The 25,625-nt window shown below is 61.0% G+C and overlaps 2 protein-coding genes across 11 annotated transcripts in view; both read left to right on the forward strand.

Annotated features, from left to right (window-relative positions):
* The window catches only part of CABIN1 (calcineurin binding protein 1), a 152,439-nt gene extending 139,856 nt beyond the window's left edge, over positions 1 to 12,583 (forward strand). For 7 of the 9 annotated variants that reach the window (XM_042911372.1, XM_042911373.1, XM_042911370.1 and 4 more), the window contains exons 32-37: positions 109 to 783; positions 2,478 to 2,552; positions 5,196 to 5,478; positions 10,475 to 10,639; positions 11,703 to 11,929; positions 12,038 to 12,583. In XM_042911372.1, the coding sequence (XP_042767306.1) occupies positions 109 to 783; positions 2,478 to 2,552; positions 5,196 to 5,478; positions 10,475 to 10,639; positions 11,703 to 11,929; positions 12,038 to 12,181 (1,569 nt within the window). In that variant the 3' untranslated portion in view covers positions 12,182 to 12,583. Of the gene's footprint in view, positions 1 to 108; positions 784 to 2,477; positions 2,553 to 5,195; positions 5,479 to 8,300; positions 8,488 to 9,179; positions 9,421 to 10,474; positions 10,640 to 11,702; positions 11,930 to 12,037 lie in introns of those variants that run through there. The other 2 variants (XM_042911377.1, XM_042911378.1) reach the window with 2 other exon arrangements.
* A 2,359-nt stretch (positions 12,584 to 14,942) lies between these two features.
* Positions 14,943 to 25,468, forward strand: SUSD2 (sushi domain containing 2). 2 transcript variants are annotated; one of them, XR_006195370.1, is made up of 16 exons: positions 14,943 to 15,092; positions 16,613 to 16,820; positions 16,969 to 17,120; positions 17,547 to 17,714; positions 18,236 to 18,410; positions 18,543 to 18,744; positions 18,965 to 19,050; positions 19,144 to 19,412; positions 19,487 to 19,630; positions 19,725 to 19,883; positions 20,746 to 20,994; positions 21,110 to 21,382; positions 21,534 to 21,710; positions 21,800 to 21,902; positions 22,014 to 22,884; positions 25,311 to 25,468. XR_006195370.1 is itself a non-coding variant. In XM_042911042.1 (15 exons), exons 1-15 carry the CDS (start codon positions 15,011 to 15,013, stop codon positions 22,036 to 22,038), a joined length of 2,472 nt encoding a protein of 823 aa, XP_042766976.1. In that variant the 5' UTR covers positions 14,943 to 15,010; the 3' UTR covers positions 22,039 to 25,468. The 2 variants fall into 2 exon arrangements, 1 of the variants encoding a protein (XP_042766976.1); XM_042911042.1 differs by having other exon boundaries at positions 22,014 to 25,468.
* Positions 25,469 to 25,625: the final 157 nt, after the last annotated feature.

The following is a 25,625-nucleotide window of genomic DNA, read 5'->3' on the forward strand; positions in this document are numbered from 1 at the left end:
GATGGGGAGAGCCAGGGTGGCCTGGGGTGGGCACACCTGACACCCAGGGGTGTCTTGTTCTGGTAGAAGCCCCAAAGACACAGTCTTTCACCTTTGGTTTTCTTGTAGGGGTCAGAACGCCCAGGGCCCAAGGCCTGTGGCCTCCCTGGAGGCAGGATGACCACCGACGTTCCCCACAAGGCCAGTCCCGAGGACAGTCAAGAGGCCCTCCCCCACTCCAAGAAGCCCCCTCTGGCTGATGGCTCAGGGCCAGCAGGCGAGCCAGGGGGCAAAGTGGGCCCCCTCAACCACCGGCCCGTGGCCATGGAGGCAGGAGACAGTGCAGACCAGTCTGGGGAGCGAAAAGACAGGGAGAGCCCCCGGGCAGGGCCTACCGAGCCCATGGACACGGGTGAGGCCACCACTCGCTGCTCAGACTCCGAACGGGCGCCGCCCCCGCAGCCAGGCCGACCCCCCAGGGACCGGGGCCCCGAGAGCCGGCCCACTGAGCTGTCTCTGGAGGAGCTGAGCATCAGTGCCCGCCAGCAGCCCAGCCCGCTCACACCAGCCCAGCCAGCCCCAGCCACCGCCCCTGCTGCCACCACCGGGGCCAGAGTGGGCAGTCACCCCGAGGAGCCACCCACACGGCCCAGCAGAAAGAGGAAGCTCCTAGAGGACACAGAGTCGGGCAAGACGCTCCTGCTGGACGCCTACCGAGTGTGGCAGCAGGGCCAGAAGGGCATGGCCTACGACCTGGGCCGCATCGAGAGGATCATGTCTGAGACCTACATGCTCATCAAGCAGGTGGGTGGCCACGGGCCAGGCCTGGTGGTTCTCACGGAAGGTCCTTCCCGGCTGGTCCAGGAGTGTGAGGGCCCTTCGGGGTGTTTGTTAGGTGTCATTCCCACCCCACCTGTGCTGTTCATTTCCCTACATTTGAGGTTTTCTACCATGAGCAGGCCATAGATTTAGAGTCCGAAAAACAAGAAGCAGGTCCGGCCATCATGTTGCACGCTTTAAGTACGGGGTGATTTTATCAACTGTATTTCAAAAAAGCTGGGGAAAATATACAAAAAGAAAAGAAAAGGAAAAACGGTGAGCTTGGAAAAACTCTATTTTCAACTGTAAAGGAAACAAAACCTTATCAAATCCGACACAGGGAGAAGAGACCCCTGACAGCCCCCCCCCCGCCCCCACACACACACAGTGCCAGTCTCTGGGGCACTTCCTCAGAGACCTTCGTGGCTGTCCTCTGAAGGTGACGTGGTACCCTGAGTATGTGAGGAGGCTCGGCCACCCTTCTTACTTTGCTTTCCTTTTTTTTTTTTTTTTTTTTTTTTTAATGCATTAGACATATAGCTATTTATTTAAAATGACTTCCAAAGGGCGCCTGAGTGGCTCAGTCAGTTGAGCGTCCGACTTCAGCTCAGGTCATAATCTCACGGTTCATGAGTTCGAGCCCTGCATCAGGCTCTGGGCTGACAGCTCAGAGCCTGGAGCCCGCTTCAGATTCTGTGTCTCCCTCTGTCTGCCCCTCCACTGCTTGCACTCTGTCTCTCACACTGTATCAAAAATAAATAAACGTTAAAAATAATTTTTTTTTAAATGCCTTCCAGGGGCACCTCAGTGGCTCAGTGGGTTAAACGTCTGACTTCAGCTCAGGTCATGATCTCAAGGTTTGTGAGTTCGAGCCCTGCATCAGGCTTTCTGCTGTCAGCACAGAGCCCGCTTTGGATCCTCTGTCTCCCTCTCTCTCTCTGCCCCTTCCCTGCTCACTCGCTGTCTCTCTCAAAAAATGGATTTCCACAGGAAGAGACCCGGAACTGCAATGGCTGCTTCAGTCTGGTTGCCTGTCCTGACAAGCGATTTCTTCCCAGATTGTGTCTGTTTACAGTGACGCTTTTGAGAGCGCCTGTTTTATCACCCCCTCACTGGCGTCCAGGATTAACCTTTCTTTGTTTCTGTTGCTGAAACATTAGGAAGAACCCAGCTCAGCACTCCCTGCTTGTCAGGGCGGGCCATTCCCCACCCTACCTGCCCCGGCCTGGGTGCTCCTGACACTGCAGCCCTTCTCCCTCCTTCCCTGCCCATTGGTCCACCACGACGGCCCCCTGTGCCTCCCTAGCCTCCTTCTCATCCCCCTGCACCTTGGGCTGTTGGTCTCTGGGTCATTTAGACCTTGCCCTCCCCCCGGACCTCAGACTCTGAAAGGCCCTGCATCGTGCTCGCCTGTGGACAGGCTCTGGCTCAGATTCTGCCAGCCTCAGCCCCTGAGGACTCAATAACCTGGTTCCAGACATGAACTTGACAGGACCAGCCCGGCCCACAGCAGTGGCCCTGGAGGATGGACCCGGGAGATAGATGTGTGCTCCTGCCATGCTCCAGCAGGACTGGAGTGTCAGGGGATCTTCAGAGGAGCTGGTCCTCATACTCCAGGGGCTGGGAGAAGGCCAGCCACCATGGCCTGGCCCTTTGACTTGGAGCATCTCCTTGCTTAGGTGGACGAGGAGGCTGCACTGGAGCAGGCTGTGAAGTTCTGTCAGGTCCACCTTGGGGCTGCCGCCCAGAGACAGGTAAGCAGACCCAGCCTGTGCCGGCCTCCCTACACGAGGCAGGCCCCATGCCAAGGCCCCCGGCTGTGGGCCGAGAAGCAGTACACCTCAGGAGGGACTGTTTCTGGGCTGAACATGGGCCGAGGGGAGATGGACAGGAGGCCTGTGAGCCTCCGGCTCACAGGAAGCCCCTGACCACCAGCCCAGGTGGGGCAGCATTGTGTGGCAGGTAGGGCCTTGGCAGGCCCAGACCCCAGCTCCGAGTGCGTGACCTCAGCGGTCCCCTCACCTCAGCTGCCTTTTCTGTAAATGGGGAAGATGGTCCTTACCTAGCTGACCCCTGGAAAGGTGACTTCATTTGGGATGAGGGTGGAGGAAGTGATGTGGGGCTGGGATAGGAATGGGTTAGGAGCAGAGCAGACGGGGGTCCTGGGGTTTATTCAGCAAGGGAGGGGGGCAGGTTGGTGCCAGGTGTGGGAAAGACGCCCTGCTGTTGAGTGGGGAGGCTGGGTTGGTGCAGAGGCCCGGTGAGCAACAGGTGGGTCCAAGATGGCAGAAGATGGGCCAGCGTGACCTGGTGACAGGAAGGAGGGGTGAGGGAGTATATTTTCCCCTCGGAGCGGGGTCCAAGCAGGAGCCCTGGGTGTAGGTGCCCCCAAAGCCTTTGGTCTGGGGCTCAGAGGCCACAGATTTTGAGGAGGAGGGGGTGAGGGAGAAGGGTCTCCTTGGGAGAGACCTAGCTCAAGAGAAAGCCCACAGGGGGAGTCTGGCTGGCAGAGAAAGAGGGGGGCTAAGGCTGGGGGGCACTGCAGTGCTCCTGCTCAACAGTACCAGAGGGGCATCTTCCTGCACCACATGTGGGCATTTCTGCAGGAGTGACCCCTGGGCCTGGGTCGTTGGGTCAAAGGGCAGGTACTTGCCATTTGAATAGGTGTGGCCTCTTGTCCCCCCAGGGGTGGCCCAACTGCCCCTTCCCCAGCAGCACAAGTGAGCAGACCTTGCCCTCCCATCCTTGCCCACACGCAGCCCTCTCTTGGCATTTCCCCCAGGGAAGTACATCACAGGGAGTCCCAAGGCAGGAGTTCAGGGCAGTGGGCATCCATCTATAGGTCACCTAGCGGCAGGCTTGTAGATGCTGTCAGTGTCCAGAGCTTCCTCTCAGTGAAATGGGGCAGCATGCTACCCTTCCTGCCTGGACTCTTGGTCTGAGGAAGTCCAGAAACTCAGTCTTGACCAGGCAGTCTGTGGGCCACACACGTGGGCCTGTTCCCCCAGCTGAGGGCCAGAATCCCGGGGGAGACACGCCCCAGGTTCTACCACCCCATTATTGCCAAAGCAGCCAGGATTCACATCATAGCCGCTGTGGTTTCTGTGGCTTGCGTGGCCCTAACCGCAGCCTCTGCTGCATGGAACAGGAGTAACTGCCCAGGGCCCCAGTGCAGGGCCTGAGACCAGGGGTCCCCTCCTGCCTCCTCTGCTGACCCAGATGAGGTCAGGTAGGCAGTGACCACTCCAGACAGAGTGGCTGTTTCTGATGCAGTCTTTAAGGCCCTTAAAATGATAGAACCCCCCCAGAAAACCTCCAAACGCCTGCCTTCCCTGTCTTGTGGCAAAAGGAGATCCTGAGCTAGCAGGAGCCAAGGGCAGGGAAGGGTCCTTTAGATGAGGAGATTGAGGACCAGCACCCAACTGGGGCCTGGGCGCCTCTGGCCAGTGCTGGGGAGGGGGCAGCCCGAGCCCTGAGCCTGCTGCCTCCGCCCCTTGCCCCAGGATCCATTTGGCTAGAGGCCAGTCCCAGTTGCCATGGCAGCCTAGCGCACACCTGGAGAGTGCTCTGGACATAATTAGAGGCTCAGTGCTGTCACCGTGGCTGGGGCTGGCTCCTGCAAGGACAGACACAGCACATCTTCCTGTCCTCTCCCCACCTTCCACCCGCCCCCCGACTGGAGGTTCAGGTTCAACCCAACACATATCACACAGCAGAATCACAGGGGCTGTCCTGTGCTCCTTGAAACTAGGGACAGGACGTTTCAAGCAGAACAAATGTCAAAAGAAGCAGAGTTATGGCGGGGAGCCAGCTGACCCCCAGCACCATGGTGCCCCCAGCAGGTGTGAGACCACATTTGCAGCCCTGGTGTGGCCTGAGGCTAGGGGTCTAGGGCCGGGAGGATGGCTCACACCCGCAGCACACCCTCAGTGAGCTTCAGCCTTCACACTGTTCTGGGAGCGGAGGCTTTGGGTGCAAAGTAGAAGGGCCCTGGTGGCAGAGAGAACTGTGTGGAAGAAGATGGAGAGGCCCCAGCGGGCCCTGCTCCCCTGAGAACGGAAGGCCTAGGTGAGAGCTTCTGGGGTGGCCAAAGCTGGACTATCCGGCACTGCCTCTTTGGGGCTGTGGTCTTGAACTCAGGGAGCTGACTCTTGGTGTCACCCCAGCTCTCTAGGGATGGCCCCACATGAGGCTCAATGACCCCTGCCTGGGGTCATGTCTTCCCAGGGTGGCACCCAGGAATTGGAGGGTGAGGTCTGGTGGAGGCCCTGGCCAGCCCCAGGGTCTCCGTTGAGTCCCTACCAGCAGGGCCGGACGTCTTCCCAGGGAGGTGCTGTGGGTCCCCAGGGTTAGGAGGTGGGGTGCCCACCATCCTCACCTCCTCTTTGTCGTCACAGGCCGCAGGGGACACACCCACCACCCCAAAGCACCCCAAGGACAGCCGAGAAAACTTCTTCCCTGGGGCTGGGGCTCCCACGGCTCCTGACCCTGTGCCCGCTGACACTCTCCAGCGTCCCGGTGACACTCACAACAAGCCTCGCCCGGTGCCAGCTGCCACCACGGCTATCATCCCCTGCCCTCCCTCAGCATCGACCTCCAGTCCAGACCCGTCCAAGGACCCTGGGCACCCCCGGCCACACAGGGCAGAGGCCATCCCCAGCATGACTTCCCTGGGCCCAGGTAAGTCCCAGCCCATCTCCTAGGCAGCAAGGCCAGAGCTGGGCCCAGGCCCCTGCTACCAGCCAGCAACAAGTCCTGCTCCTTGCATGGAGAGTGTGGGTGGGGGAGGGGAGGCGGCCAGGGTGACCTCCAGCCTGGTGATCCTTGGGAAGCACATCTTGGGGGCCCTGGAGGGCAGGGGGCATGACCTGATGGAGTGCCCACCACTTTCTTGACCTTCCTCCCATCCAAAAAGGGATGTGATGATGGCAGTCCCCCATAGGGGTGTGTGGCTAGGAGAGAGGGAGCCAGCACTAATAGTGATATGTTTACATGTAAACTTGATGAATAGATAGATAGGGATTCAGGAGAGGGGAGGGGTCTTGATCTTGGCTTATCAGAGATCTCACAGGCCTATGAGCTGTCCCTGAGCACATCTGTGGTGGGGAGCATTCCTGCATAGGCCCCCTAGGGTAAGACAGATGGAAGCAGCCAGCAAGGAGCGGGGATAAAGCTTATGGGTGGGCTTGTGAATTACAAAAGACAGAGGGCTCTGTCAGCCAGAGTCCTGGTTCCTTCTAAAACCCAGGATGCCCTTAGGAATGACAGCCTACTGGCAGGGGCAGCTGACAGACCAGCTTTCCAGGGAGGGGGCACTGAGGTGGCATCTCAAAGGTCAGCAGGCAAGGTGTCAGGCCTTCCCCTCACCCCGGCTCCTGGGACCAGCCTGCACCCTTGCTGAGGCCCTGCAGGGGCCTTTACTCTTGCAGCCTTATCAGTCTTCCCGGTCACAGTTCCATGCAGCCCTTCGGCCATTCAGCCTTGGCTGTGTCACTTCCTAGCCATTTTAATATCAGACCTGAGGGCTCCTGCCGTGGCTGGTCTGCCTGGGTGGGGACTGAGGGTGGCAGCCCTCCCTCCTTTCACTCTTTCCTACAGTTCTGGCATTAGGCGCTGATGTTTTCACCTGATGCTCATCCCCAGTTTGCTTTGAGAATCATGGAAGTGTAGGGACCATTTGCCCAGTCGGTTACAATTACCCTGGTTGTGGCCTCGTGAGACGAGGAATCACTTCCCTTAAGTCAGCTCCTGCAACCATTTGTTGTGAGGGGAGCCTCCGAAGGCTGCAGGACCAGAGCAGTTGAAGGATTGTGAGTGGTGGTTCTACCACCAGGTGACCTTGGCTGTCCCTGCTCCCCTCTGTGTACCTTGTTGTGTCTCAGTTTCCAGCACACGGTGTGTCAGATGGAGGTGATACAGGTTTAGCACAGTGCTTGGCAGACAGCAAGCACAGCCCCGGGGTGGATTGTGGTGATTTCAAAGGGCAGCGACAGTGAGAGTCCATAGCCCAAGGAAATCCATAGCCCAAGGAAATCACTCCCTCCCGTGAAGTCGTGGCTCCCCCGACCTTAGGCTGTCTTACCCTCCACCTGACTCTTGCCTCCATGGTGTTGTAGCTTCTGAGGATCAGAGCTGTCAGCTGGTCGTCTGAATTCTCTCACGTTGCTGGCACATCTCAGGTTCTCACCAGCTGTTGGCTGGAGGCCTCAGTTCCTCCACCGTGGGCCTCTCCGTAGGCTGCTGAGTGTCCCCACGTCATGGCTGCTGGCGTCCCCCAGAGTCTAGGTCTAAAAGAGCGAGACCACTCAAAGGAAGCCTCAGTGTGCTGCGTAACCTAATCTGGAAGTGAGTGACCATCACTGGTGTTGGCCATACACAACTGGGTGTTAGGTGGGAAGGTTCCTTAGGGTCTAACAGGAGGCAGGGTCATCAGGGCCCTGGGAGCCTGGCTGCCTTCCTTCCGTCTCCTGCTCACCGCACCCCAGTCCCAAGCAGGCTCCAAACTATGGTTTGCACCTTTTTCCCCTGTGTCGGATCGACGGAAGAGTGTATGTTTCCCGATGTGTTTTCTTCATCCCGGAGTATTGATCCTCTTTTATTTTCCTCCCCAAAACTAAATAGCCTTTTGCTAGAATGGAACTCTTACATGACATCGGGGGTGGGGACGGCCCTGGGCTGAGAATATGTGCTGCGTGGACCTGGCAGTGGAGTAGCCTCCTGACGGGCCAGGTGCTCAGCACATTCCCAAACCAGCCCTCTGCACTTGCACACCTGCCATGTGGAGTGACCTGCCAGCCTCTTGGGGCTGCCTCAGGATGTGCGAGCAGGTGGTGTTTGGCCAGTTGTGTTTGGGGGGGTGGTGTCCCTGATGATCCCCAGAATCCCCTGGAGTGGTGTCAGGGCCGTGCTGGGGTGGGCACATCGCCCCAGAGCCCATCTCCCACAACCCCCAGAACAGGGAAAGCACCAGGAAAGAGCCATCCAGCAGGGTGACTGAGTGACCTGGCAGTGTGACCAGCATCTGCCTCTCCTGGTGACCAGCAGGCAGCCTGGAACCAGGCATAGGTTTGGATGGACAGGAAGGGTAGGCCTGCCCTGCAAAGGCACCCAGGAACTAGAGGGTGTACAGGGTGGTACCGAAGCCAGAGACGGCTACACGGGAGGTTGCAAGCCACCTAGGAGAGCAGGCTTGAGGACGGATCCTCTCAGGACATGTCCCCAAGGTGCGAGAGCACGGGGAAGGCAGCCTCCCCAAGGTGGACAGCCCCGCCCTGTACCCCCGACTCCCATGGTGCCCCTCACACAGGCCTCTGGCTCCAGCCAGGGGAAGGCGGCCGGCAGTGGCTGGGAGTGTCCAGTCCTGACTTGTTCCACCTGCTGCGGCCTGCGGATGGGCAGGAGTGGTCTCAAGCTTCTCTGGTCACTAGCTGAGCCTCACCCAACTACCCAGGCCATGCTGACCAGGGCCACCGGCCTCATGTGGTGGATCCATTCCCTTGCGGAGCTCAGGGTTGTTCGTGGACATCCAAGAAGCTTAGTCGTGTGTCTCCCACAGAGGGGGCCTGGCCCTGCCTCTTGCTGCCCGCCCCCCACCTCCTTGCTGAGCACGTGCTATCTCTTTGTTCGTTGGATATTTGCCCACTACAGGCCAGGACCTGGTTTGGTGCTAGAATAGTGCCTGGTCTACAGGTAAGTGAGGGTCCTTCTTGCTGAGGGGCCAGGCCTTCAGGAGCAGGGAAGTACATCAGGGAGGAAGAGTGGAGAGGGCACTGCAGGCCATGGGACCAGCCTGGTACAGAAAGCACCTGCCTGAGCAGGGCGCCCCAGCCAATGGGCTTAGCTGTAATGCCAGCCTCATGCCATCCCGAGAAGCCAGGAAAAGTCTGAGCCAGGGCTGGTGCTTCCAGGACACTGGTCCTTAGGGACCCAGTGCCCAGACCATGAGTCTGCCCCAGAGAGCGGGGAGAGTAGCCCGATAGCAAAGGACTCCAGCCTGGCCATATGTTTCCCACAGGCAGGGATCCTGAGACCAAGGAGGCCAGGGGGACCCAGATGGTCCTTCTCTTAAGGCTGGGCCCCCAGGCCAATCCCCTCCCCCTCAGGCTCACCTGCAGCCCTCCTCACAGGGCCTCCAGGGTGGTGGTGGGGAGGGGAGGGGGCTGCCTGGCCTACAGAGCACTACCCTACATGCTTAACACTCTCTGCTAGATGCCCCTGCCCGAGTGTCCCTTCACCTCAATGTGGCCCACCCAGAGGAAAGGCCTGGAACGGGTGGACAGTCCCCTGGGATAGGAGAGAGCCAGCCTGACACCTGACCCCTCTGAGGGCAGCCCCAGGCCCTCCCTGCACCCTGCTTCCCCTGTCCTGCTCCTGTCCTGTAGATACCGATCAGCAAGGAAGCCAGCAGCCCTCCCAGCCGACCTAAGCAGCTGCTTTAGGCTCCTCGCCCAGGCCCTCAGGGAACAGCCCCATGAGAAGAGGTCGGACACAGGCAGGCAGGCAGAGCACTAGACCAGACACCCACCAAGTCTGCTTCATGAGTGCGTGCCCAGCCACAGCGAACCAAGTCCTGCACCAGCGGTGTGCGATTCCGGCTGCTGTCCCTGCTCCCCAGGTCCAGGGGGAAGTAGGAGGAGCCTTCCGAGGTGCTCACCCCTGCCTGCCATGGTGAAGGGGCTAGACACTGGGACAAAGAAGCTGTGACCATGCCGGCCAGGCTGTGAGACCTGAGGAAGGGCGAGAGTGGCTCATGGCTTAGGTAGCCAGGGAATGCTCTGTCCTCTGGGAGCTGGAAGCCAACAGTGGGGAGGCCACGGCTGCTCAGTGGCCCAATCTTTGTCCCTGTCCCAGGAGCTGTCACTCCTGCCTTGTCAAGGCTGGGGTGGGGGCGGGGGTGGGGCTTTACCTGTTGGCGAAGGGGAAGGAAGGGCTCAGTGGGAAAGTGGGAGAGTAGAAGGGTTGCGGGGTGATGGCCATCTAGGCCCAAATAAAAAGGAAGAGGGGAGTGAGGGGAGGAAGGGAGCATGAGGAGGCAGGATGCAGGGGGAGGAGCTGCAGGGCACTGGAGGCAGGGCCTGGGGGGCTGGGAGCTGGTGGCCCGATGCTGACTAACGGCCTGGCTGGCGGCCATAGGCTCAGCCTATACCCCTCAGGCCCATCAGGCCTTGGCTCAAGGGAGGCCAGTTCCCAGCCCCTGCCTCATGCCAGGGAAGGTGTGGCCTGGCGGAAGGGCATGGTGCCAGCACACCGCTCTGTCCGCTTTGGTCTTAGCTGGTTGGTTTGGTTTTGGGTCCTGACCATGTTTCTGAGCACCACTCCAATAAGCTAGTGGGAAGAGCCCATGAGCCCACCCTTTAAAGTCCTGTGATAGTGTTTGATTGAGGGGGCTGGGGCCTCACGGTCCCCCGTGTTGCCCCTACCGTGTCAGGCACACAGTGGTCCTGGGTGGTGGGCCAGCCACACCAGCGTCCACGGGGGGCTGAGCAGTTTCCTGCCAGTACCAGCCCGGCCCTACCCATGCAGTTGTTCTAGAGAAGCCCCTGCCGGTCCCCCAGTGGGGGTGGCGAGCTGCCTCGGCACGGGTCCCCTGCCAGCTGTCCCAGGGTGCAGGAGGGAGGGGCCCTGTCTTGCAGGCTGGGTGAGGGTTGTAACCTGCAGCCCTCCTGTGTCCCCACAGAGGGAGAAGAGCTGGCCGGAGGGGCAGAGGGCACGGGCTTCACGCCCCAGGAGCCACTGCACGGTGAGCAGATGAAGGCTGTTCCTGACAGCCCCTCAGCAGAGCCGCACTGCTGGCCCCCAGAGGCTGCGCCCCGGACAGGCGCCGAGCCCACCTGCAGCCAGGGTAAGACGAGCTGGGAGCAGCCAGGGTGGGCCTCACCTGGAAGGGTGGAGGGCGTCACAGGGTGACCAGCTGGCAGAGCAGGGCCCGGGGAGGACCCAGTCATGCTAAAGCACAGCGGAGAGGCAGCTGGGCAGGGAGGCCCAGAGTGGAGACCCCCTCGTTCTACCTCTGGCTCCACAGAGACTAGCGAGGGCGGGTGGCCAGCCCAAGCTGAGGCCGCTGAGTCCCAGAGAGGAGGCCCCCAGACAGGGCCAAGAGAGGGGTTGGCATGTGGGGGAGGAGTCTGGGGCAGACAGAGGGGTGGCCAGCCTGGCCAGACAGTTGTCCATGTCCTAGTCATCCCTGTGGATAGAGCCCTTTCCCAACCAGCCAGCCCCCTGGGGACTCCTCAGGGTCGGGGATCTCACTGACCCTGCTCAGGACTGTAGGGCCTGGTATCAGCCAGAGGGAGCCAAGCATGGGCTTTTAAAGCCATGGGACCTTGGAGGAATGTGGAGACCAGCCAGGCCGACCCGGCGGCCCCTAGCTCTTGCAGCTTCACGGAGACTGCCAGCCCCGGAAGTGCTGCCTCCAGCCTCCTGGGAGATGCAGCCCCGGAGCGGGAGTGGAAGTGAAGAAGTGAATGCCCTGGCGCTAGCTGAGTGACTGGCGACGGGCCCCAGTATCCTCCCTGTGGTGTGGACACCAGTAGGACAAGCATCCTAGGATTGTTGCAGGGATGCGGCCGTTAATGTGTGCACGGCGTCTGGAGGGCCTGCTCCAGGGGCTTGCCTGTATCCCAGGCCCTGGACTCCCAGAGTGCACTGTGCTCCTTGGGCGGGGGCGGGGGGAGTCCCAGTCCCCAGACCTGGGCAGCCGCGGAGGCAGACACAGGAGGCCTGGAGCCTGCCAGCCAGCACAGACCAGAAGGCCAAGAGAAAGCACCCTTGGCCTGACGCAGCAGGAGGAGGCGTTCTGGGTGCCTCTGTTTTCCAGAAGGGAAACTGAGGCCCAAGCCAAGGAGGGGCAGGCAGTCTCCCAGGAGACTGTGAACAAGGCTCAGCTCCCACTGTCCACCCCACAGTCACCAGCTCCAAGGTGCCCAGTGGTGCAAGTGCCCAGTCACCCGAGGGCCCCCCCAACAAGGCAGAGCCCGGCCGGGCCAAGTCGCGCCTCCTCCCCAGCATGCCAAAGCTGGTCATCCCCTCGGCTGCCACCAAGTTCCCCCCTGAGATCACCGTCACGCCGCCCACCCCGACCCTGCTCTCGCCCAAAGGCAGCATCTCGGAGGAGACCAAGCAGAAGCTGAAGGTGACCACGGGTGCCGAGTGGGGGGCATGGGCGGGACGTGGGCTATAGGGGGACCTGGGGCCAGGCCTGGGCCACCCCTGACCAGTGCCCTGCCCGCTCTGTGTGCAGTCGGCCATCCTGTCTGCCCAGTCGGCCGCCAACGTGAGGAAGGAGAGCCTGTGCCAGCCGGCCCTGGAGGTCCTGGAGACGTCAAGCCAGGAGTCCTCGCTGGAGAGTGAGACGGACGAGGATGATGACTACATGGACATCTAAAGCGTGGGGCCGTCCCCCCGCCCCCTGGCCCAAGCCCCTCAGCCATACGGGGCCCAGGCAGAGCACCATTCCCCACACAGACCCCAGTCCACCCAGCCTCCCTCCCTTGCGGTATCCTCCCCTCCCGCCTGGGCTGTGGTCTGTCCCCACCACATGGGCTCCCGGAAGAGGCCGAGCTTGGCCACGTGAAGACAGCCGCAGTTCGCACAGCGGGGCTAGCAACCTTTTCTATGAGACGTTGACTTTGTATAACCGTGTCCACACCCAGCCTAGGTGGCCGTGTCCACACCTTGATGCCCGGATGAGCCGGGCTTTGCCTGTGTCATAGTGGAGGGGTCATTTAGGGTTGGGCTCGCCCCACTCCCTTTTTCTGGTTTCTTTTCTAATAAAGATGGAACAGTTGTCTTTGCCTCTTTGTTCAACCCGGGAGGGCTTGCTGTCCAGGGTTTCTGGGCCCTTCTCCCCATAGATCAGGGCCCAGCCTTTGGGCATCCCAGGAGCAGGCAGGGCCTGGGCAGGCAGTGAGTCAGTGTGGAGAAGTGAGCACAGGCCAAGTAGGGAAGACTATGTGGGACTGGAGTCGGGCGTGGAAGGGGCCTCAAGAGCATCCCCGAAGGGCTCAGAGTCGGGGGGTGCCCCTCTGGAATATGGGCAGGGGTGGGTGGAGGAGGCTGCAGGGAGCAGGTGGTGCCAGGCCTCGCCGAGAAACTGTCTTGTGATGGGCGCCCAATGCAGAGGCCCCTGAGAGGCAAGGTCAGTGTCAGGAAGCGGGAGGTGGGGCTGGCAGGGAAGGTACTTACACCCCAGCACACTTGCCTTCCAATGAACTGGCCATGCAGTTGTGGGGCTCAGTGCAACATGTAACTGGGGCTCTTGTTCAAAAATTAATTTTCTAAAGGTGACAGCAGAGCATTATGCAAGCCCGCGATGCTGGCTCTGCTCTTTCAAGGCTCTGAGTACGTCTGTTTTGGGGAGGCACAAGTTGCAGGGGCCGCAACCTGCCCTTTACACTGTCAAATCCCTCAGTGCCTTGGAGACCCAGCTGTCACCCCCCCACAGCTGTGGGCTGGCCCTGCCCCCAGGGGTCTCCCTGAAAAGCTGTCCAGGATGGAGATGGGGACGCTCCTTGCTGCCCTGTGCCCCTCATGGGCTGGGCACTGCCAGGGTCCCCAGCCCAAGGCTGGCAGAGCCATCATGGGGACACAGCAGCACAGCAGCCTTGGGGAGGTCCTCACCAAAATGTCCCTAAATCCAGGTTCTTTGCCAGGCGAGGGCAGGGCAGGGGTAGCGGTTACTCAGTTGATGCCCCTCTCCCCAAATTCCTACCTTCTCTTCTTCTCAGACCGGAGTGCCCAGAAAGAGTTCTGGGAATAACGCAGCAGTCTCCCAGGGCTTCCTGGCTCTCAGACCCCCAAGGACACCTGGGACCCATCCTGGAATCATTCCTATCCTCTTCCTTTCCCTGACGTGCCACAAGGAGCACCCTCGCCCCAGGGCCTGGGATGAGCCCCAGCACTAGCCATCAGCACCCACCTAGAGAGGTGCCGTGAGCTCCCAGCAACCAAGTTGGGAGATGTAGCTCCTGACCACCCCAACTGGCTTCCCTGATGCCTATAGGAGCCCCCTTTCCAGAGAAACTGCAGGCCAGATGAGAAGGGGGGGGTGCCCAGGGAAGGGAGGCTGGCCAGACCGCAGGAGCTGAGGAGGGTCGCTGGATGGCCCTAAGCTCATAGCCCCCACCAGCTTCAGTTCCCTTCTAATGGGGATGTATCCCCTTTGGATGGACACCTTTAGAAGCTGCCTCTGGGGAGACAACCATCTGTCGGTCTGGACACCCAGCCCAGGTGGCAGGGTCCAAGTGAGTCCCAGGCTTGGGACGGGAGGGGGATCTCCAGGAAGCTGCCTGGGGCCTAGCCCAGCACTGCAGCCTCTCCCAGTGATCCCACCTATCCACACCAGGACCTCAGTTTCCTTCCTTGCACAGTGAGAAGGGAGAACAATGAAAAGATAATGCAAATTCTCTGAGTGACTGCCAGGGGTGGGCGGGGTTGGGTGGCTCTTCTCCCAGTCTCCCTGCCCTGTTTGGAGCCCTGTTTCGTAGGCCAGCCCCACTCCAGGGATTCCAGACCAGGGGGTTCTGGTCTCAGCCTCTAACCCCACTGTTAACCTGGCCAGGCTCCCTCCCACAGCCTTCGCCCCCTCCCTCAGAAAGGGATCCCCTCCTCCCCTCCCTCCTTCAGTACCCACACAAGCCAGTGATCAGCAGGAAGTTACTTGATCCCTCTTCCTGCCAGGCTTGGGGGAGGAATTGGGACTACCTGCTCCAGGCGGGGAAGCTGAGGCCGGGAGCTGGGAGATCTGGGGCTGAGGGCCCCCAGGGCACTGGAATCCAGAGATTCTAAGGACCACCTGGCCTAACCCACCGGGCCAAGTCCCATCCCCAGCGGAGCCCCACCCTGGCCGCCCGCCCGGGGCTTGACCTGGGGTGGGATCCGGTGGTCTAGGTTGGGTTGTGGCCTCTGGACATCCAGATCCCCGAGTGCCAGAGAGGTCCAATAGCTGGAGGCTCGGACCCCCTCCCCCGCGTCCTGGGCTGGCGGGCCAGGAATGTGCTAACAGCGCAGGTTGGGCCCTACCGGCCCACGAGGGCACCTGTGGACTTTGAGAGGGGAACCGGGTGGGGTGGGGTGGGGCGGGGCAGGACGGGACGGGACGGGGCGGGGCGGCTGCGCTGTGTGCGGGGCGGGCGGGGCCAGGCCAGTGGGGAGTGAGCCGGCCTGCAGGCTCCCAGCCACTGCTGCGCTGCAGGCTGCAGACTCAGGCCGCACCATGAAGCTGCCCCTCCTGCTCTGGGCCCTGCTGCTGCTGCTGCTGGCGACGGTCCCAGGCCCAGGCCCCGGGCCTGCAGCAGGTACGCCCTGACCCTGCCCTTCTTGCCTCTGTCCGTCTGTCTGTCTGCCTGCTGCAGCCAGGCCCAGGGCGGACACCCCTCTGCTCAGCCTCCTCCATCTGTCAGGCCATCTGGGACTGTACTGGGGGTTGTGAGAAGAAATTCTGGGGATCCTAGGGTCCAGGGGCTGCTGGCAGGATGGAGAGTCAGCTGTGCCCACCCTAATCCCCTAGGAGCTGGGAGGTGCTGGCTGCCTGGGAGGGAAGTGGTCTAGAGGAGAGTGGTGGGCTCAGGAGAGCCCTTGGCCTGCACGAGGATGTGCTCACACGTGGAGGACCCCCAGTCCCACTAAGCCCCCTGTCAGGCAAGAGGAAGGATTGTGGGTCCTTATTAGGGTGGGGCTGAACCTGAGAAATCTGGGGGAAAGCTCCTACTCCAGAGCCTCAGGCTGGACTGGGCTGGAAGTGACAGGCTCCCCAGCCCCCCACCCCCCCTATCTCCCATCTTGGGTAAAAGCCACCACCCTTCTGCCACTTATCTCACTTACTGGCATCACTCAGCCTCCTCCCCCACTCCCTTGAGCCATCACATCCTCCCTCCTTCAATAAATGTTTATTGACGCTCTTGAGTGCCAAGCCCTTCACTGGGTGAAATGGGGTCACTGGGGTGGCTCAGGTCCAGTCCCAGCACTTGACTGGCCCCCTTTGATAGGGTCACAGGGAAAGGCCAGGTGGGACGGGTGATCCTGCCTTGGCTTCTGCACCCCAGCTCAGTCTCCACCCTCCAATCTGCCCAGCCACGTCCCGCCGCAGAGGGATGGATTCCCTGAAAATATGGCCCTGTCATAGGTCCCCATGGTGGTAAGAGCCTAGGCCTGATGTCCACAGCCCCACACCAAACCAGCCTCTCCTTCACACTGGCCCTGCTGGGCCCTCTGCTGGAGATGTCCTTCCACTCCCCTCAGAGGAAGGGAGCACCCCTTGCCCTCTCCCCTAAGGGTGGGGCTCCTTCGGGGGCCACGGTCGGTGAGCTGGTGCTGCCTGGCGAAGTGAGATGGAGCACGCCAAGCCCGGACATCAGCCCTTGCCAGGCCTCCAATGGGCCTCTTAGTAGCTACCTTCCCAGACCCCAGACTGTCCTCCAGGCTGTGTCTGTTGACCCTTCAGTGAATAGAGAAGGGTCCCCCGCCCACGTCAAGGGCTCAGCCACTGCTGGCCATCTGAGGCTGTGGTCTTCCAGGACTTGGTGGCAGAAGGTCATTCCTGCCCAGGGGGCTCCTCTTGATACTGCAAAAGTTTGTCTAGAGACATTTCCCCTTATCTCTTCTTGTTCTAGCTAATCATTCAAGCAACTGCTAGATCATTTGTACCAAGAATCCCTCCCCCACAGGCCCTGTGGGTTTCCACTGTGTTCCCTTGGTGGGTAGAGCGATACTGGCCGGCATTCTCCTGGGGATGCTTCTCTCTAATGGACTCCAGGAAAATAAATTCGAGGCCTGCCCGTGGGGCAGCCAGGCACTCAGGGCCCTCCCTCTCCTCCAGGTGCCAAGGGGACCTGCTCCCACCGCTGTGGAGACCGGGATGGGCTCTGCTCCTGCCACCCGACCTGCTCCGGCCTGAACACCTGCTGCTCGGACTTTCGGGACTTCTGCCTGGAAATCTCGCCCTACTCAGGCTCTATGATGGGTGGCAAGGACTTTGTAGTGCAGCACCTCAACTGGTTTAACCCCACTGATGGTGTGATCTGCAGGTGGGAGGCCCGAGGGGCTCCCTGCATGCTGGGGACCCAGGGACAGCTGGCTGGTTGGGTCCCCCAGGGAGGAGGTCAGGAGCCCAGGCCTCGGAGAGGGTCAGCCCACCATGGCCCAGGCTTTCCTGCCACCTCCGGCCCCCCACAGGTTTAAAGAGAGCATCCAGACCCTCGGGCACGTGGACTCCTCTGGACGTGTGCACTGTGTGTCACCCTTGCTGTATGAGACGGGCCGTATCCCCTTCACACTCTCGATGGACAATGGTCGCTCCTTCCCGCGTTCGGGCACCTGGCTGGCCGGTGAGCCCCAGCTTCCTGGGCCTCGGTTCCCCAACAGGGACTTTCCCTAGCGCTAATCTATGCACACCTTGCCTGCCAACCATGCCCTGCTTCTCTGGCTTAACCAGTCCCTTTGGAGGCGCGCCCGACCACAGGGGCGTGGGTTCTCCAGCTCCTCTCCCCACCCCCTGACGTCCACACAGGGGACCCAGCCCAGAGGGAGTGGGGGCTTCAGGAGTCCCCAGCCAGGCCAGGGGACGGGGGAAGCCAGGTGGAGATCTGGGCAACAGAGGGCAGCCTCTCCCATGGCCTCTGTCCTTTCCTCACTTGAGGGTCTGGGGGAGTCATTGCTCTAATGGGACTGCCACGCTTTATCCTTGGGAGGCACCCCCAGCTCTCAGAGCCCCTGGGCCTCGGGCCTCCGCTCACCCCTCCCCTCCCACCCAGTGCACCCCAGCAAAGTGTCGGAGACAGAGAAGAGCCAGCTGGTGAATGAGACGCAATGGCAATACTATGGCACTGCCGACACCACAGGAAACCTCACCCTGACCTGGCAAGCCTCGGCTCTGCCCACGGAGACTGTCACCATCGAGCTGTGGGGTTATGAGGAGACAGGTGAGGCCGGCCAAAGGCTAGACTGACGGAGGAGCTCTGTAGACCAGTAGGGTTGGGAGTTTGGGGCTTGCAGAGGTGGGAGAAAGAGAATTCCAGGTAGGGCCAAATCCCAGCTGGGGATCTCGAGCAAGAAAAGTACAGGCAAGAAAGGGGACTGGGTGGGAGTGGGGTGGGGGAGGGGAGGCTGGGGATCCCTAGCTGTTTGGGGTCCAGCTCCGGGAAGCAGGTATGGACATCCCCAGCTCTTGGAAACAGAAAAGCTTGCTCCGCCCATCCTCTCCAAGCCCCTGGACTGCTAGCCTGGCCTCGAGCATGGGCTGTGACCCTAGCGTGGGGGAGGAGGAGATGGTTGTCACTCGAGCCAGGGTCCTTGCTGGAGCAGCAGGGCAGGCCTTCCTATGGGAATCATCTGTTTATCTGTCCATCTGTCAGGCTGCTCTGTGCATGCGAGGGAACTGGTCCCTCTGCCTCGGGGCTCTTTGGAGGAGCCCCAGCGCTGAAAAAGGCCTTTTCTCCCTCAGGGAAGCCATATTCAGGGGAGTGGACAGCAAAGTGGTCATACCTGTACCCTTTGGTCACAAACATCCCCAACTCCGGCTTCTTCAACTTCACTCCAAAACCCGCACCTCAAAAATACCAGAGATGGGAAGTGGGTGCACTTCGGATCATCAACAGCAAATACTACGCGGGGGAGAAGTAAGGGCCAGCGGCCATGAAGAGGATGGGCTGGCGGGTTTGTCCGCGGCTCCTCCCCATGCTGCACAGGGAAGCCAGAGCTGGGGGTGGGGAGGGTGGGTGCAGCCCTCAGTGAGTGCGTGGCCCCCGCAGGGATGTGCACGCACTCTGGAGCAACGAGCACGCACTGGCCTGGCACCTGGGTGACGACTTCCAGGAGGACCCTGTGGCCTGGGCCCGCGCCCAGTGCCTGGCCTGGGAAGAGCTGGAGGACCAACTGCCCAACTTCCTGGAGGAGCTGCCTGACTGCCCCTGCACGCTGGCTCAGGCCCAGGCTGACTCTGGCCGCTTCCATGTAAGCCCCTACCCGGGTCAGGGCACGGGAGATGTTGGGGGCAGGTGGGGCCAGCCGTCCCCACTACACGCACGGTGGCACCCGCCCAGGAGGTGGGGTGGGGAAGTAGAGGCCCTTGGGAGGTGAGGCTGGGGTCCGAGGGTCCTCAGGGGTTGACTCCCAGCAAGGGGCTGACGGAGCCTGAGGCCAGCCCCGGTGACAGCAACATCCTGCTCTGTAGACAGACTACGGCTGTGACATTGAGCGTGGCAGCGTGTGTACCTACCATCCGGGTGCCGTGCACTGCGTGCGCTCCGTGCAAGCCAGGTGAGCCCCACAGGGGGAGGCTGGGGCAGGGGGCAGGGCTGCGGGGCACGGTCCCCACAGCAGCCCTGACCCGACCGCCCCCCCCCCCCCCAGCCCCCGGTACGCCTCTGGCCAGCAGTGCTGCTACACGGCGGCAGGCACACAGCTCCTGACGGCTGACTCAACTGGTGGCAGCACTCCGGACCGTGGCCACGACTGGGGCGCGCCCCCATTCCGCACACCACCCCGTGTGCCTGGTCTCTCCCATTGGCTCTACGATGTCATCAGCTTCTACCACTGCTGTCTCTGGGCACCCGACTGCTCCCGATACATGCGGCGACGGCCCTCCAGTGACTGTCGAAGCTACCGGCCACCGCGCCTAGGTGGGTGCCAGCCGCAGCTGGGCCCCGAGCAGGGCCAGGCCAGGCAGGCCCACCTGACCCTCTGCTCTCCCCAGCCTCTGCTTTCGGGGACCCACACTTCATCACTTTCGATGGTGCCAACTTCACGTTCAATGGGCGTGGCGAGTACGTGCTGCTGGAGGCGACGCTGACCAACCTAAGGGTGCAGGGGCGGGCCGAGCCCGGGACAACGCCTGAGGGTGAGGCCCGGGCCCGTGGGCCCTGGGTGGCTCAGGGTCATCCCGGGAGGGAGGCTGGAGCTGAGCAGACAGTGTTCTGCACCTGCCACCCCAGGCACGCGGGACCGAGGCACAGGGCTGACGGCCGTGGCTGTCCAGGAGGGCAACTCGGACGTGGTAGAGGTCCGGCTGGCTGGCGGGGCAGGGGTCCTACAAGTGCTGCTGAACCAGGAGGTGCTCAGCTTCACCGAGCAGAGCTGGATGGACCTGAATGGTGAGTGAGACGGCCCGGGAGCTTCAGCGGGCCACTTGCACGCCGTTTCCCTCCCGCCGGAGCCGCCATCCCTCTCGCTGGCCCTGGGGTTCAGAGCACGGGTGTAGAGATGGAGGCCTCTCGCTATGATCCACATGCTGTCCCCACTGTGCCCAGCCTCGTGGTGCACCAGTCAGCCCCACCCCTGCACCCCACGCTGAGGGGCCCGGCACAGTGGACACATGCCCCAGCCCACGGCTGTCTGTGGGCAGATGAGACTCTAGGCCTCTGATAGCGAGGTGTAGCCAGGGGACCTGGTCTGATCTCATGCTTTCATATGGAGCCCCAGACACATGTGATCAGAACCCTGAGACGCCAGGACAGTAGGACTTGGAGCTGGAAGCTACAGTGATAGGAATCACCTGCGTCAAGGACACTGGCTGGCCCTGAGAGCTAAGGAGCAGCCTCCTGCCCGACCGCCTTCCCTGGTGGTGCTCCCTCAAGGAACTGAGCTAATGAAATGATTTGCGGCTGGGGTCGGGGGGGTACCTGGGATGGGCCCTGCTGCTGCTGAGGGTGCGGGGACCCTCAGGAAGGGTGGGGGCGGGCATGGCTGCTGCCTCCTCAAGGAGCGAGGACTGACAGGTGACCCCACATGCAGGGCCTCGGCATGAGGGGTCCCTTCAGAGCCTGGGCCCTTCATATTGGTGTGGGGGTCCCAGTACAGGTGTCGGCACGGGGTGAGAGGGTATCCCAGCAGGCCCTGGGGACGCCCTCCCCTTCCCTGAAAGCCCATGGATGCTGACCCACTCATTCTGGGGCTGTGGAGTCCCAGCACGGTACCCTCAGTGGGCAACGCTGACCCCAGCTCCACTGTGCCCAGGTATGTTCCTGTCGGCAGCTGCTGGGGACAGCGTATCCATCATGCTGTCATCGGGGGCTGGCCTGGAGGTCAGTGTCCAGGGTCCATTCCTGAGTGTGGCTGTCCTCCTGCCCGAGAAGTTCCTCACCCACACACGAGGCCTCCTCGGCACACTCAATGATGACCCCACGGATGACTTCACCCTGCGCAACGGGAAGGTCTTGCCCCTCAGCTCCAGTTCCCGAGAGCTGTTCCGCTTTGGGGCTGACTGTGAGTGACCACGAGGCACGCACTGGGGGTGGGGGGGGGGGGACAGTCAGTGGAAGTGAAGGGGGGAGACTCCGGACTCTTGACCACCAGCAAGACCTGCTGCGTGTCTCCCTAGGGGCCGTGGAGAACGCCTCCTCCCTGCTCACCTATGACTCCTGGTTCCTGGTTAACAACTTCCTGTACCAGCCCAAGCATGACCACACCTTTCAGCCCCTGTTCCCCGAGGAGACCACCCCCAACCCCAGCCAGGCAACTGAGGCTGCTGAATTGTGTGGGGACAACCATTTCTGCAGATTTGATGTAATGGCCACTGGGAGCCTGAGTGTGGGCAATGCCACACGGATGGCCCATCAGTGGCACCAGCATCGTGTGCAAAGCCTGAAGCCTGGTGAGGGCGTCTGGGGGCACAGGCAAGGGGTGGGCACCTTATGCTGGGACAAGGCCTCCTAGGCTGGCAGCTGCCAGGGGGCAGACAGCTGCCAGGGGGCAGGGTAGCCAGTGGCTTAAACCTGTGGTCTATTTCTGGTCTCCTACCCCAGTGAGATCCTGTGGCTGGCTAGCTCCGCCCCCCAACGGGCTCAAGGAAGGTATCAGCTACCTGATGGGCTCCACTGTCCACTTCCACTGCAATAGTGGCTATAGCCTGGTTGGGGCAGAGGCCAGCACCTGCCAAGCTGATGGCACCTGGTCCAGGCCCACCCCAGTGTGCCAGCCAGGTGAGGATGCCCTGCCCACCTGGCCCCCCCTACCCCCGCCCCCTGCCCCCCGCCCTCGGGCAGCCCTCACTGCTCTGCCCTGTCGCCAGGACGGAGCTACGCGGTGCTGCTGAGCATCATCTTTGGAGGCCTGGCAGTGGTGGCTCTGGTTGCACTCGTCTACGTGCTGCTGCGCCGCAGGAAGAGCAACATGTAAGACCCCACCCACCCAGACCTGGGTTTCCACCAGCAGGACCCTGGTCCATGCCCCTCCTTGGCTCTCCTAAGACTCTATGCCTGCTCTAGACAATGTCTCTGTTGCAGGGCCAGCTGGGGTTCACAGCCCTGAGGGGAACGCATCTGGCCGGCAGCAGGAGCCACATGGGGCCACCCTGGAGCCAAGACCAACCTCCCAGGAGAAAGCCCCAAACCTCTGAGAACATGCACCTCACTACTTTGCTCCTCAAATCCCTAGCACCATTCACCTGGGACCCCGGACAACCGATGCCTGAGCCTTTAATGCCCATGGACTTGAGGACTGGTGACCTGCTCTGTCACCTCAGACCTGGACACCCGGCTCTAACTGTGCAGTTCCCGAGACCAGCACCTGGTGCTCTAGCCCCTAGACTCCATACCCTTGAATTCTAATACCTGTCGCTAGAGACCCAGTACTCCGGCACCTGAAACTCAAATGCCAGTACCTCAGATCCCGTGTCTGATGACCCTGACCCCTGATATACTGAGACCTGGTGCCTCAACATGGGAGCCCTAATGCCCAGCTGCCTTGATTGCTGAACTTGCCCCAGCCTGAGTGGGAGAGGCTCAGTGTGTGGAGAGGCCTCAGCACACCCTAGTGGAGAGTCACTCTGAACTCCAGGCTTGTAATTCCAACCATTCTGGAATGTCACTTGAAATACCACACCTACCTGTACCAGGAGAAAACAAACCTGTGGTGCCCCCTCCCTTGTGTCCTGGTGCTCATGCTGTGCTTCAGTTCCAGTTCCAGAGAGTTCCATGGTTGCCTTGTGGGGTCAAAAGCACCCAGAGCAACCCGGATCTGAGTCCTTCATCCACTGGCAGGCCACCTGGGGCATGTCCCTCCCCAGCCCGTCTCCATTTGAAAAGCAGGATTGTGAACAGTGTCTGTTTTGTGGGTTGAGGACAAAGGACAGTGTCATCATGGATGCCATGCCAGGTACCCAGGAGTTGGGATGGGCCAGCACAATCACCTGCCCCAGCACCTCCCTGAAGGCAGTGACTGGTAGTTCCCGGACCAGAGCCCATGTTCTGGGTCCCTGGGCACTTTACCCAGGAGTGCCCAGGAACTGGGGGTATGGAGCACAGGCCTCCTGCTACTGCTGCCCTCTTTGTGGTGAGGGTGCTGAGTGGGGGCCATGGGAGGGCCTAGGCCAGATAGGGTCAAGCTTGTATCATGGGTCTCAGAGAAAGCACAGTGGAGGGTGGGGTTGGAGATTGGTGCTCCCTGGTCCAGTCTCGTGGCTCCGACTGAGAGGTGGGGGTTGGGGGAATTTGCCCAAGGAATGTAGAACCCTGGGCGAGAGGTGATTGGAAGTGGAGGCCCCCTTCACTGCGACATGCAGTGCTGAGAGTGGCCACACGGGGGCAGCAGAGGGTAGGAACAGAGGTGGGAGGTGGAGGCTACCCAAGGTCCTAGGGGAAGGCGGTCTGTGTCTGCTCTTCAGCTGAGCCAGCTGTTGAAACCTTGGCTAAGGCTCATGCAAGCCCACCTCTGCATCTCTCTCTGCTGGGAGGGCCTCTCAAGTCACCCCCCAGTCTCAGGAGCACAGGTTTTCCAGTTGACACTGACCACCGGGGCCAGAACCCAGGCCTCCCCAATCTCTTAGACCTGCTCCTGGCCGACAGTCCTGGGCAAAGGTGGGAAACCTGAGTGGTAGGGGCAGGTGTCCTCTGGGGGAGGCAAGTGTGCACAATGGGGTACATTCAAAGGAACAGAGATGAGAGTGAGGGGTTGGGGATATCCTTGGGGAAGTGCCCAGGAGACTAAAGGAGGGGGATGGGGTGGACGCTTACTGCTCTCAGGCCCTACTCCCTACTACCCCACGTCTCCCGGCTTCCAGCTCAGGGCAGGGTGGGGCTGAGGGCTGGCCCCTTGGCCACCAGGCAGGTACTTTCCTCTGCAGATGAGGCAAAGCAAGGCTAGCCTCCCACCGACCTGGGTCCTCAGGGTGTCCCTGTGCCAAGCCAGGCTGGCCCGGCCAGGCACAAGTCAGCGGGTGACAGGTCAGTTTCCTGGTGAAAGCAGCCTGGACCTGTGAGAGCAGGCACACAAGGGTGGGCAGGTGCAGCTTCACAGCTCCCAGACCATGCCTGAAAGCATAGGTCAATTGTCAGAGATGTGGTTGGTGAAAGAGGGCGTTCCAGGCAGAGGAACAGCCTGGGCAGAGGCTCAGAGGAAGAGAAGTGGAGTCTGGTCTGAAGAATAGTGACGCTTCTCCCACCAGGCAATGGTGGTTGGGCTTTATCCTAAGAGTAAAACATGGCCTCCCTTGGTCTTCCCGACATTTCTACATTCCTACATTCCTGTACCCTTCATTCATCCCTCCAGGTTGGGCCCTAAAGCCGCTTCCACCCTTCCCCAGCAGAAGGGGTGCCCTGTCTGTGGCCCTGGCCCCAGACATCAGGAATTCCCAGTGCCAGGGACAGGCCAGGCTGGGAAGCCCCAACACCTGATGGGTTTTCCCGGGGGCCTGTAGGGAGTCGGGTACTATTGGGCCTGTGTGAGGGGAAAGATTCCATAGCCCCCACAGACTTCCTTTAGAGACATTAAAGTCAGGGAACCATTGCCTCAGAGAAGTGGTCTCCCCAAACCACAGTCCCAGGGCATCAGAACCCAATGGCCAGTCCCCTACCTTTTGTACTGGTCGGGCTCTGGAGCAGAGGGGGACAGGGGTAGTAATCCAGGGACTTAGAAACACAAGTGATGGGAGAGTCAGGAAGTCAAGTAGCTGGTGAGGCAGTAACACCCCTGGGCTGAGGGACAGAGCAAAGGGTGCCAGAGCCAGGCCTAGGTGTTCACAAGAGTGGGAACCACATGAGCCCACGGGCCCTAGCAGGGGCCACAGGACTAAGATGGGGGAAGTGTCTGCTTCTCCTCCTGCCCTTCCATTAACTGAACTCAGGGCCAAGGAACAGATACAGCACAGTGGGGAGCAGGACCCCTTCCTTAGCCAGGCTGGTTCCTCCCACAAGCCCTGGGGTGACTGAGTGCCTACTCTGCACCACTTCTGTCCTCAGAGCTCACAGTCCAGTGGCTGCTCAGAGGGGAAGGGGTGCTCAGTGCAGCACATCTCCGGAGTGGGAGATCAAGAGGTGCTTCCTGGAGGAGTCCCATTTCAGCCTAACTTAAAAGGACAAAAGCCATTCGGGGAGTGAAGTTGAGTAGGTGCCTGCCTACTAGCAGCAGAGGAGTCCACAACCCCCCAGGTGCCTCGTCAGGGCCGCATGCTGCACTACATTTCCCAGCCTCCTTTGCAATTGGGGGTGGTCACGTGACTGAGTTCTAGCTTGTGCAAAGCCAGCAGAAAAGGGCAGGACACTTCCAGGCCTGAACCATAACACTCCCCACTGGTACCCTTCCAGGATCTCTCTGCTGCTCCCTCTGATGCAAAGGTGGCCCTGGCCCTGGGACAAAGTGGGTCCCCAGCATGTGGCAGGGAACCCTCTCCCTCTGTCACCGACCTGCTCACCGGAACTGCTACCATCCAGTACTGCTACCGGAACAAGGAATAAACTTGTGATTAAACCTTAATACATTTTTGGGGTCCATTTGTTCCAGCCGTTGGGTTCTCTATACACCAGAGGCAGAGGTGCGAAAAGATGGCCTTACACTTTTCATTACTGTTGAAAATAAATACTATAGACACGAAGGGGCACCTGGGTGGCTCAGTCAGTTAG

This window comes from Panthera leo, chromosome D3 (genome assembly GCF_018350215.1).
Source record: "Panthera leo isolate Ple1 chromosome D3, P.leo_Ple1_pat1.1, whole genome shotgun sequence".
Taxonomy (NCBI): Eukaryota; Metazoa; Chordata; class Mammalia; order Carnivora; family Felidae; genus Panthera; species Panthera leo.

What these genes read in the sequence shown, in the direction of transcription:
- SUSD2 (XM_042911042.1), top strand. Translation starts at nt 15,011, where the DNA reads ATGAAGCTGCCCCTCCTGCTCTGGGCCCTGCTGCTGCTGCTGCTGGCG. An exon ending in GTGCGCTCCGTGCAAGCCAG is followed by an intron (nt 19,051 to 19,143) that starts GTGAGCCCCACA and finishes CCCCCCCCCCAG; the next exon opens with CCCCCGGTACGCCTCTGGCC. An exon ending in CTACCGGCCACCGCGCCTAG is followed by an intron (nt 19,413 to 19,486) that starts GTGGGTGCCAGC and finishes TGCTCTCCCCAG; the next exon opens with CCTCTGCTTTCGGGGACCCA.